The sequence below is a fragment of the Notothenia coriiceps genome, unplaced genomic scaffold (genome assembly GCF_000735185.1).
Source record: "Notothenia coriiceps isolate Sejong01 unplaced genomic scaffold, NC01 NC01_scaffold00032679, whole genome shotgun sequence".
Taxonomy (NCBI): domain Eukaryota; kingdom Metazoa; phylum Chordata; class Actinopteri; order Perciformes; family Nototheniidae; genus Notothenia; species Notothenia coriiceps.
The window spans coordinates 465,238-478,012 of NW_011365380.1; the positions used below are offsets into that span (position 1 = coordinate 465,238).

The 12,775-nt window shown below is 45.6% G+C and overlaps 1 protein-coding gene across 1 annotated transcript in view; it reads left to right on the plus strand.

Moving 5' to 3' along the window:
- Positions 1-703: 703 nt before the first annotated feature.
- smad7 (SMAD family member 7) overlaps positions 704-12,775 on the plus strand; it is a 16,336-nt gene continuing 4,264 nt past the window's right edge. Inside the window, exons 1-3 of the mRNA XM_010789208.1 lie at positions 704-2,140; positions 3,028-3,081; positions 6,213-6,284. Coding sequence (XP_010787510.1) covers positions 1,675-2,140; positions 3,028-3,081; positions 6,213-6,284 — 592 coding nt within the window. The 5' untranslated portion in view covers positions 704-1,674. The remainder of the gene's footprint in view (positions 2,141-3,027; positions 3,082-6,212; positions 6,285-12,775) is intronic.

A 12,775-nucleotide genomic window follows, 5' to 3' on the forward strand; every position in this document is an offset into this window, starting at 1 on the left:
TTTAGGTAGTTGTGCTCAATGATAGTACAAATGATGCCTGAGAAGCTGTAATCAGGGCATGCTACCCCACACAATCAAACCAATGAAAACCCTGATTGATCATCATAATAATCGGAAAAATATGTATTATGAGATTGTACGGACTATTGCTACCATATTCAAATATAAATGATTTCCTTCATCACTTATCCATGGACTATGTAACATGGGCTACATGCATTATTTGTATAGTGTGAATATAGGATAGGTATCACTAATAAAACCCTGATCCCACGCCTTAACAGGGATAAGATATTAAATAAACTAACATTTCAAAAGATACAAACGTGTGTTGTATGTTACGTTGAGTAGTGCTCGTGCGTAAAAATAATCTTACATAGAAGATACATAGGAAAACATAATATCTGGTAAATTAACAACAAAATAACCACTAATGCCTTGTATCATTCAGGTTTAACAGAAACAACTTGAATTAAAAGTGTATTTATTTTTACCAAACTTAGTTTTTCAACTGCGTCCTCTTATTTTAAACGTTTCACTTTGTAAACCTTTTCTGGGAAAATGTTAACTTTCCAACGTGTGCGTGTGTGTGCGCGTGTATGTGCGCTGTGGGCTTGTTGTTTGCGCAACACAATCACATTTCTTTTAAGCGACAGGGTGTCTAGACACACACGTGACCGGGCGCGTCAATGCGCACTGGAGACGGAGCAAGGGCACCCAAACCATCCGCCTCATTTACAGACAGAAAGCCTCCTACCCCCCTCGAGATCACTCGTCGACTCGCTTTCTTCCACACTCAGACACGGAAACTCGGTGCGAGATACGAGGTTGGATTATTTAATCTTTAAGGATTCAGCTACTGAAATAGGCTACGAAGCTCGGTTCTCGAAAGTAACCCGTGGGTCGCTATCCCTTTTCCTCAAGCTTTCAAACGCAACACAACTCGGGGGAGAGAATCATTCCTTGATTTGCTCCCTGGCTCCCTGAACGAGGCTCATTCTTGCCAGCAGATCACATCCTCTGCAGACGAGTGGCATATTTAGACGATACCGGATAAAAAAGCCTCCGCGATCCTGCTGAAGAGCCCTACTCCGTGCAGTCGGATCAAGGATTTTGTGGATTAATGCTCTTGAAGACACGGTGGCGAGCTTCAGTTTTCATGGGATAATTGTGATAGCCTTTTAGGCTTAATTAGGCCCCAGCTCGTCAATTGTCTACTACAGCTAATGCGCTTAGATATAAATATGTTTTGACATTGTTTTTACGCTGAAAATCGACACGGGTGTGTTTTAAAGGGGTCACTTCGCAGCGCTTTAGGCTGCACATCACCAAGTAATTGTAACACATCCATGCTGCTGTGTAATAGCAGACGTGTTTAAACTGCAAGATTCATTTTTATAGTCTAATCTTAAACACCGTGCAGTGATGATTATCAATCCGCGAAGGAAAAGCTGACTGTCCCGGGAACCTCGGCTGTTTTTCGGGGAACAAGCCTGCAGGAGAAGGCAGCAGAGACTGGCGTATGCTACAGATTTCCTCTGCTTATCCAGCTCCCAGTTTTTCCGCCGTATTTTCTCAGGCTGCTTGTCATTGCCTGGATTCGGATCCCGGAATCTTCATGATTTGCGGACACCATGCTCGTTTTTTAGCCGGGGAACCCTCTTTTCGTCCCGCATGTTTAGGACCAAACGATCGGGGCTCGTCCGGCGACTCTGGAGGAGCCGTGCGCCCGTGGAGGGCGACGGTGAGGCGGATAGAGGGACGCATGGCTCTGGGGGCTGCTGCATGGGCAAAGCGACAAAGGTGGCCAAGTCCAACGCCGGGTCGGAGGCTGAACTGAAGGCGTTGACAAACTCTATACTAAAAAAGATAAAAGAGAAACAATTAGAGGTGCTTTTGCAGGCGGTGGAGTCTAAGGGGGGAGCCCGAAGCCCCTGCTTGCTCCTGCCCAACAAAGTGGACGCCAAAGTGGGTCAACAGTCTTACTCTCTCCCCATGCTGCTCTACAAAGTGTTCAGGTGGCCGGACCTCAGGCATTCCTCGGAGCTGAAGAGGCTGTCTTGCTGTGAATCTTACGGGGAAATCAACCCAGAGCTCGTTTGCTGCAACCCGCACCACATGAGCAGACTTTGTGAACTCGGTGAGCTGGAGCCCTTTTCTATAATAACCTCATCCTCACAACAAAAGTTCTGAAATTGTGTTTAATTCTCTTGTGGCCGGGCCTCATTTTAAATCAAGTGCACATCAGACACCGTGTCATTAGGCCTATGTCAAATAATTACCAGACTCTTAAAGGGATAATTAGCCTAATTCAAATGACATCATCTCTCTTGGCACAGTCTTGTGTTTCCATAAGGTCAAACTTGACCGATGTGGAAAGCGTGCCAAGTGGCCCCCTTCATCTTTTACAAAGTAGGGTGTCATTTAATTTGATGAGGCCTCTTACATTTAAATGGTAACATCATATATATGTTTTCCATCCAATTATAATAATGATGATTTATAGCTCGATAGTGTTGCTAATGTTGTTTTCTTATTTAGGCTACATCCTGACTTTAATATATGTTTTTTAGCACTTGTGAGCTATTTATTCCACTTTAAATCCGGATGTTTTTTTTAACTTCATCAAAGCCCCGTTTTTTTTTTTAAACTAACAGCCCATCTGGTATTTCACAATTGGCATTTCCAAAGTGCAAAGCGACTCATCCAGGGCTTTAGAGTCTTTCCACGGTGAAGTTCCCAGGGCCTGTTTGTGTGTGCTGGCTTGGCGTCCTGGGCCAAAAGAGGCCTGTATCTCAGTTTGTCCTAGACGCTGATAGTGGCCCTCCTGGCGCCAGGCGGCCCCCCGTTTATCTGCCTGCCAATGAAAGGCAATAGCCGCCCGGCCAGCCTCTCCACTGCCTCTCCAGGCTGAGCTGACAGACACAAAACCTTTTCCCAGAAGAATGACAACTCTTATCATAAAGTTTAGATCTCTCCCTTGTTATTTTCTCATGCTCTGCTTCTCTTTTCCTCCCCTCCATGCAGAGTCTCCTCCTCCTCCATATTCACGCTATCCCATGGACTATCTTAAACCACCAGGTGAGCTTAATGTACACATGCATAAATGCATATTTGTATTTCCTGCAAAACATGCACATCTAAATGGCTATCTTGTATTCATGGATGTTGTGTTGTCTGACAACATTTGCATATGGTCTTACACACATCCCCTGCAGAGTGTGTGTGTGTGTAGGAAACAGCTCTATGTTGTGATTTATGATAGCAGTGGAGTGGCACGCCTGGCTGGCTGGGCAATTCGGGCATGGCTGGCAGCCAAGGCAAAGCAACACAAAGTTGAGATACCAGCTATAGACTGACTGGCATGTCACCAGGGGCATAGTGTGTGTTTGTGTGTGTGGCTTATTGGCAGAAGGGTGAAGTATTCATCAGATTAGGGTTTAGGACCTGTTTGTTTGGGTGTGTGTCGCCATCACACATCTGTTTTCGGATTTGTTTTTGCTTTGGCCTAATTGTTTTGTCCCTCCACCTGTGCCAGACTCCACATGCTGCTATGGTTGTCATCCTATTCCCCAGTGCTGGAAAGTGGCATCAGGTTATGTCATAGCCTATTAAGTCAGCTTTGAAGTGTGTTAGATTTCATGCTATAACTAGAATAGTTCAAGACAGAACAAGAGGTCCTCATGTCACAGAGAGGGTGACAAATATATACATTGTAGTATACAGAAGATCATTTTCTAGCTTCTTTGTTCCTTTAGCTCGGTCTGCTCGTGCAGGAAAAGCGGAGAGTTGAACAATGACCTGCCAGCCGGTTAGTCAGGAGAAGGAGAAAGTGGCTTTCATTGAGTGGAAACAATAGGAAGTCATTGCAGCTGCAGCTGTGGTTCTTCAAAAGCCCCCCTTCTCCCCTGTCTTTATTTACCAGGCTTTTGCGATATTGTTTTAACTGAAAATAATTGCCAAAACCTTAAACACAAGCAGAATGAATCTCAAATGATCAATAGTGAAATCCTCTTCATACTTAACTTCCTCCTGATGTGATGTCTGTCTCAGTGTAGCCTCTTTGTACCAGTTTAGCTGGAAACTTTCCAAGGATAAAAGGAAACAAGAGGGTAAATAGGAAATGCAAGCTGGATGCAGACAAAGGAAATGATTATACAACAAATGTTACCACCCTGTGTCCCCTTGAATTGCTTTCACTCTGTGGGAAATGGATATTGAAAGCGAGAACAGAACAAGGCGAGGAAAATATCATCTGGTTGTTCCCAGAGTAGAGCTTTTATACTGAGGAAGATTTAAAATATGCCTTCTTTAAAGTCATATTTCAGCCTTTAGGTGAGAAAGTGCAGCAATCTTTGTGCTATTTCCTCCTTTAATAAGGCCAGCTGCTGTCTGTCGGTCTGTCTGTCTGTCTATGTGAAAGACAACATATATTAATAGGACAATGGACCAGGCTGGAGGGTGCAGACACACACGCACGCACGCAGACACACACACAGGACAGATGAGCTTATCAAGCAGAATGATGGGGGTTCTTTCCCCAGTGGCCTCAGGGGCTTTATATTAGCCCCTGTTAAATCATCATGACATTCAGAATATCTGCATAGATATCTCTCAGGAGGCAATCAGATGCAACAAAAAATAAGAAATCAGCATAAGGCATAAAGTATTTTACGATGTTGTTTTTATGATTCCAGTTATCAGGAAGTGGGGTTATATGTGTCAGGGCCTGTCTGCTGCAGCAGTGGTGGTCAGTATGAAAGCAGCCGAGACGTAAACGCTACCTTGTTTCAGCTCTGGGGAATATAAATCACCCACTGTTTAGCTCCTTCTCTCTGATGCCCCCTCAGCCCTGTGGTCAGCTGTGAACTGTTGCCCGGGAGACCAGGGCAAAAGCTCCTGGCAGCCAATGAAAGCGCGGAAGGTTGGGGCTCTGCCATTGCATCTCGTTACTGTGGCCACAAGCAGCACGGCCGCGTCCGGACGGGGCAGGGTGGCAGGGAGGAGGCTCGCTGTTTCTTTATTACTTTACAGCTTCGGCAGCTCCGCTCGGTCAAACAAAGGCCCAGTGAGACGGTTAGCCGGATAGTGGAAGTATTTAACAGAAATATCCTCCTCCAATTCGCCAGATGTGGATTCAACTCATACTGAGCTCCTTCTTCGTATATCCCTTCACATCCAGTGTGGTCGTTCCAATACACCTCAGATAGAGCCATTAAAAGGCAATTTTTCCCATTTTAGCTTCATACTTTGACGCAACACTAACATTCAAAGCTTGCACTGAGTGGAGTCAATCACAACCACACACTGAGGTTCAATGGATGGAAGGTGAAGCGCTGTGTCGACGTGCTGCAAGAGGAATGTATTATTAGTGAATACCAAGCTACCAGCAGCAGCTCTGCAGCGGGGTTAGCCAGCTCCCAGCAGCGTTCTACTCCGCTCAACACACATAGAGTTTTTTGTAAAAAGCTCCATTCAGGTGTCATGTTGTAACTAGTCTACATTACATGTCTTGGTGGGAGTTAAGCATTCAAATGCAAAGAGAGTGAGAGAGAATGATTTGATTATCTTTTCTTGTCTGACGGCTTGTGTGGTGTACATTTTAAAGTGAACAGCTTTTGAGGCTCCATGGGTCATAAAATGTAAAACTCGATCAAGAAATGTCCCATCGTCATACTTCTAATTCCTAAGGCAGAAAAGTACAAGCAGGAATTGTATTGAGAGGCAGTTATCAAACCTCTACTTTAAGAGGAAAACACATTTGATTATTGAGCGCGGATCAGAAGTCTCCAGCCCTCACCTCAGTCATTAGCAGCCCAATGCAGCTCCTTCAAGATCAGCAGCTCGTCTGCAGAGATGCCGGGCTAACGTTCCTCCTGAAGCAGTGGGTTATGAGGGATTATCAGGGGTGTAAGAAACTCTCGTCTGTAAGTCTTGTCTGTGTGTGTGAGAGTGTGAGCTTCATAGTCAGCGTCTTCATTAGGCATTGATTTCACTGGAGTGATTGACGGTCTCACAGCTGCTGCTTTGCCTTCTCCCCTCGCGCACACACACACACACACACACACACACACACACACACACACACACACACACACACACACACACACACACACACACACACACACACACACACACAGGACACACACACAGGAACACACACAGGAACACACACAGTGCTAATTCAAAGTCTGTCTTCCTCTCTCCATTAGATTCTCCAGACTCCGGACCTTCATCCAGTGAGACTGGGGGAACGACATACTCAGCCCCTGTGGGGCTTTCAGGTAAATATCCCTACAAATAGATTCCTCATCTTTTGCTGGCGGCCTTCCTTTTTGAAAGTCGTATTATTTCCCTCCTCTGTTTTCTTTTCCTTCCCTTGTGCATTCCTCCCAAAACACACACTCATCTCCCCTCCATACTTGTGATGAGGCAGTGATTGTGGGGGCCCCTGCTTCCCCTCTGTAATAAAACAAAAAAAAGCCAGTGAAGGAGGGTGGTGTATTTCTCCCACATCCACATAAATTCCTCCCTCTTGGCTCTTTGAACAACGCTGCTCTCTTCTCCTCTTCCTCTTCTCTTTCTCTGTGTTATGTTGTAATCGAAGACAAACACGACAAACTGTTGTTTGGAGAAGAATATGCTCTGTGCGTGCGGTATTGTGGGAAAAAATAGCAGCAAAGAGAAGCTTCGACTGACATGCCAGTGTTTGTTTGGGTGTGTTTGTGCGTACAGGGGATGTCTTTGTGGACAGTTAAGTCTCCTCTGGGCTCTGTGTGTGGATAAGAGCGAAACACAGGCGCCTTTCTTTCTTCCATCTCTCATGCAGGACGTGTTTCGGGCTTCCTCAGCTTTCTCCCATAATCCCCTTTGGCATCATTTACTTCCTTGCCCTGCGCCCTGTCCGCAGGCTACAGCATAAGATGGTGTTCACGGCGAGAGAGAGGGAAAGAGAGTCTGAGATTGCTCTGTGCTGTACTCTGCTTTCCTTTGCCTCAGATGGTTCTCATTACTGGGCCTTTAAAGCCTGTTTTATGTCAGTTTGTGTTCGCTGCCCATTTCCCCCCCTTCTTTGTTTGGTGGTAAGGGGGTTAGCTAGACTGCCTGTGTGTGTGTGTGTGTGTGTGTGTGTGTGTGTGTGTGTGTGTGTGTGTGTGTGTGTGTGTGTGTGTGTGTGTGTGTGTGTGTGTGTGTGTGTCCTTAGATGGGGAAAGAGATTGGAGCATTGCTTACAAGAACAGAGGAACTAAAAATCTGTCTCCTTTTCTCTACTTCTTCCTTTCCTCTCCAAGACTTTCCTTTCCAAGTCTTCAGATGGAGTCCTCTCTGTGTGCATTAACAAAAGACACATTTTCGACCTGGTTCTAACTGTGAAACCCTAGAACTGAGAGTCTTAGCAGGCGCCCCCATGCTCCCTCCCTTACTCAGCAAGGCATACCCTCCTCCCCTGTTTTCCTTCCTGGCGAGGATGAGCGGCCAGTGCTCTGGTGAATGGGCCTCCTCAGTAAAAAGCAGTAGAGGTAGAAAGGCCAGGGCGGGATGGCCAAAGCTCTCTGCCCTCATGATTTCCCTGGCGAGCCAAGAAAAAAAGAGGCTGTTCCCCCTCCCCTCATACTCTCTCCCTCCTTCGCTCCCTCCCTCTGGGGCTCTGACAAAAGAAACATGGCTCTCCCAGAGGCCCGCTGCTGACCTTCTAATTCACTCACTCTGCCCTTTTTATGTTCTTCTCCAGACATATTTACAGAGGAGAAGGAAGAGAGAGGAGGGTTTCTTTGAGGGAAAGACTTAGAGTCGCAAGAGTCAGACTGTTACTTTTCGCTTTATAGTAGAATAAATAGATGCTTGTCGACATTGAGAAAAAGATGGAGTGGATTGGAAAGCAGCTGCAGTTATGCTTTAGTAAGAGAGCTTAAAATGACCTCAAAGAGATCTTCATTCATCTAAGTCAGACAGAGCCTATGATATAAGGTTAGATATATCCTCTTCCTCTCATCCTTCCTTTTTAATTGTCCTTGTTTTTCCATCTTAAAAAAGCCAAGAACATCCAGGCTGGAAGGAGTTAAGTGAGCTGCGACAGCGACAAGCGCAAAATGCAAACTAGGCTGCCTGCCAGGCTACCAGCTCCAAAGCTCCTCTCGCTGGCTCACGTCATCAGCTTGGAACAGAGCGGAGAGGAGGGAAGAGGAGAGGAGGAAGAGAGGGGGGTTTGATGGCTGGAGGCCTGGAGCTTGGAGTCAGGGTGCTGATCTTGGTTTGAGTTGGCGTGGGGGCTTTAGCTCAGAGGTTTAGGTTTGCCCAGAAACTCAAGAGAGAGATCAAGAGATAGATCTGTAAATGGGAGATCAGGTCAGGGTTAAGAGGGCACTGGATTGTTGGTTATGAATCTGTGGAGTGTTAAGTAATATTTAATTGTGTTAGAGACTGAGCGGCTCTAGTTAAGCACCAAGGAGTCTGGACCAAAGTTTTCTGTGTGGATGTGTGAAAGTCTAAAATTGGCCAACTTTTGAACTAAGTCTGGAAATCTGACTGATAGTATTTGGTAATTCATGAATTGGAAACATTTCAGAATACGTTTTGAGTATCAATACCCAGCCAGTGTGTGTATATGCGTTTAATCTTCTTAACAGGCAAGTTATAGACCTCTGTTCTTGCCTGGCTCTTATTGGATGTGTAGCATCAGTGTGTGTGTGTGTGTGTGTGTCGGTGGCGTGCCTGCTGGTGCCATCGGGGACCGACCCGGAGTGCCTGCGTGTAAGAGGATCCAGTCGGGCTGCTGTGACATATACGCACACAGACGCATTTTCACACATACACACAGACGGGCAGATAGAATGACCTGGTGCGAGCCCTGGCGCACGGCCGACTGTCACACAGGCGCTTCCTCCCACTGCAGGTTAAATTTAGGCCGAGTTGTATTCTTATACCACCAGCCAGTCAGCCCGCTCGACAGACAGTCGGCCAGCCCTTCAGTCAGTCAATTAGTCATCCAGTGAATCGGCTAGAGGTATAACCTTCATCAGGGGCTCTGACACAGATTAAATTCAGTCTTGGCACCTCGGCTCATTAAATCAAACTAGTTCTGCTGTCATATGGAGGGCCCCGAAGAAACGTCCCATTTTCAGTGGGAGAAAAGGCCTGTGGGTTGTTTTGAATTGGTTGTTATGAGTTATTTACAGGAAGTGAGGTTTAAATTATACATGGCCAATGTTAATACACAATCTTAGAATTTTATGGGAAGCTAACTTCCAGCAATCAGCGGCTCAAGTCAGAAACAGAGCGCCCTCAGTCTCCCTCCTCTCTCTCTGCATTCCTGCCTTGTTTGGGTTAGCAGGCAAAGGAAAGGGCTGCGCAGGATATGACCTCATGTCTTTGAGGAAAAGGGGAGCGGACAGGGAGCCAGCAAAGGCCTCTTCTTGACGGCAAACAAACACTGAAGTGCACCAACCTGAAGAGGGAGGGAGTAAAACAAAAAGCAAGGCAGAAGGTTAACATTTGTTTCTGAACAGATACAAAACTAGCCTTTTTAGGCCTGGTAGATTTTCTATGGAAACAATTTAAAGAAAATGAAAGCCACAAGACTATATCTGCTAAGGTTGAATGTCGATGTTCCTTTTGCTTGAACAGTAAGAGGGTGAAATTAAGTAGGGAGAGAAGATGGCGGCTTTGGGTGGAGGAAGAGATGGCCGGCAGCTCTGCTCTGTTCTCTGTAATTTGGAGGCTGTGTTCAGCCAGCGAGCTGAGCAGAGCCGGGCCGCTCCGTGCCGGGCCAGGATCTCTCATTACTCCCCACTTCCTCTCCTTGCAAGGCATCCAAGCCGCCTCTTGGCAAGGGACTTAATTTTGGTTTTGGCCGTCCTCTGCTCCCCACCCTGTGTCATTATGCTGCACAAATCGAAAAAACAGCACGCGGAGACAGTGGAGGATGGAGAGAGAGGAGAGGGGGGGGGGGGGGGAAGAAGAGAGGAAAGAGTGCCTAGCTTGTTTGGATTTGTTCTGAAGATTTTCTCAGATTTAGATGCTTTATGCTGTTTAGTTCTCAGCGTAGCATCCAGACAGCATTAACAGTTGAAAACGTTAGGCTACCTTAGCATTAGCTCAGTTGAATGTAAGGTGGGCTATGCAGATTTGGCTACGAGCCAGACCTGGAGGGAAGCCCAGAACAAGATGAACATTGTTTTGTTTTGCAATCACTCTGTGGAAGTGGATTTTGACATTACCTCAATGTATGAAGGAATGAAAGAGAGACCAAGTGTGAAGGAGAAAGAGGACGGGAGGGAGAGAACCCCCTCTTCAGCAGGATAAAGACGGAAATGGAAATAAGTGGAGACACATTTCTGTTAACCTGTGTGTGTGTGTGTGTGTGTGTGTGTGTGTGTGTGTGTGTGTGTGTGTGTGTGTGTGTGTGTGTGTGTGTGTGTGTGTGTGTGTGTGTGTGTGTGTGTGTGTCCTCCCGCCTGCTCATTCATGTAGTCAGTTTCTTTTGTGTACTCAGACTGGAGGGGTGTGTGTGTGCGTCTTCATCTAAGCGACAGACCCAGCCCTGTCAGTGGCCACATCTCTATCACAGACTGCAGTGCTGGCATTGCCACACACACATTCACAGACATACAGAGGTGCATAATTATTAATTACAGGGAAACAACACAGACACAACTGGCTCTGCTGGTTGTCTGGAGTGTCTGAGTTCCCACGGTGTCTCACTACATTACAACAATGTAGGTGATTGTTCTTCTTGTCTGTCCATCTGTCCGTGGCAAGTGATCCTCTGACTTATGTGTTTACAAAAGTCAGCTGTTGAAATCATAACCGCCTGTCTGGCACCTTGTTTCTTACTAGCCCAGCCCAGTGTTTATTTGTCCTGTCACCTTGGGAAAGCTGGGTTGCAGGAGATTGTGTGTGTTTCTGTGTGAGTGAGGGTCAGCTTGATGAAGTGTTGGAATAATAACTCCACAGGAGGAGGAAGGAGGTGTTACAGGGGAATAAAATGTCCTTCAGTGAAACAAGTTGAATTCTGATAATGTGGATCCAAATGGAAGATGCTGCCCAATTAATTATGAAACATTCCTGTATTTGATCTTAAGCTGAGATATAACACCATGCCCCAGCCGCATCAAGATATGTGGATCAAGTAATTATAGCAGAAACTTCTACTCAGAGAAAATTATACTGCAGAAGGAGGCTTTAGGAAAACATATTCCATTTCTTCTCCTTATCTTCTCCCAGTCGTGGCCGGATGGTTCATGTTAGAGATGGCGTGTCTGCAACTCATTCTCTATATCTTGTGTTTCTGCAAGGAGTCAGATCTGTAGATAGCGAAACTGTGCCACTCCCCTATGTGGTTTTCCTGCCATCAGGGCTTATTTAGGTTTCCTGAAGTGGGGGGAAGGACTTCACTTCGTCTTACGTAACTTGCCACCCTAAAGAGGCACTTCCTCTTTCAGCTCTGTCCCTCTATTTATCGGCTTACTAGGTCTAAACAAGATGTCATTTAATTGAGTTGTTTAGCAAGAGAAGCCACATTAAGTCCAACTAGCACACTTTTAGAAAACTATGGGGTTAGAAAGAAGTGAGATCACCAGATTTCTGTAACCCAGATCCTCATCCCTTCTTGAGGCCGTGCATCTGGAGGCTACATTAGTTGCTACTAGCTTGAATTTCTAACCACATTGTTGGTACTCTTATTAAAGAAATGTAACTGATAAATTACTTAAATAGCCTAATTCAAAGACATTGTTTTTACAGATTCAAATTCAAAGGCTTTAATGTCATAGCTACAATGCACAGTAGCTACAGTATGGAAATCGTCCCAAGCTCCTCCAACAATGCAACATAGTTACATAGGACATGAAACAGTAAAACAAATTGAAACATAAAAATAGTGCAATCTGACTATAACACTGATCGTAATCTTTCCAAGCACAGATTGACTCATTAACATTATAGCAGTAGAAAATAAATACAGTTTATGGCCTAAACTTTCAAAGCTGTATTATAGATGTGAGACAAGGACAGTCCTCCTGCTGTCATTGCACATAGCTGATATTTTTGAAGGGGTCACCAGCCATTGAATAAAAAGAAAGTTAAGTTACGAGTAACAAGGTCACTGCTTAGTTATCTTACTATACTTTCACATTATTTGTATTAACTCTAACAATCAATTAAAACAAATGTTAACACGGAGAGTGAAATGCACAGGTTTAACAGACAGAAACACACGCACACAAGGCTGAGTATATATGGCGTGGCACAGAGAACAAAAGGAATGCATCCAGTGTGACCCTTGACCTTTGGAATAGACTTTCCCCGCTTTGAGAAAGGGTGTTGACTTAGAAAATAAGGCACCATGAAGAGTCCTTCCTTTCCCCTAGAGCCGTTTCCTTCATGTCTTTCCCATTCCTCTCCTCAGACGCTGTGTGTCTAATGACGACAGGGTCATTACATGCCTGAGGCCAGGGAGGCACAAACACACTCTTAACACACACACACACACACACACACACACACACACACACACACACACACATATATATATAAAGGGCTCTCAGGGATCGATGCGAGACTATTTACCGATGTTGATAGTGTTGTGTCCAGGAGTGAAGGTTGAAAATGTGTGTGTGCATGAGGGTGTAGGCGTGTGACTGTGTAGACTTCTGTATGGTAGCGACCGTGTGTGTGTGTGTGCATGTGTCTGTCTGTGTGTGTGCAGTCAGACAGAGGTAATGATTAACCTTTCCAGACTGGCCCTGAGAGAAGCACCCACACACACACACACACA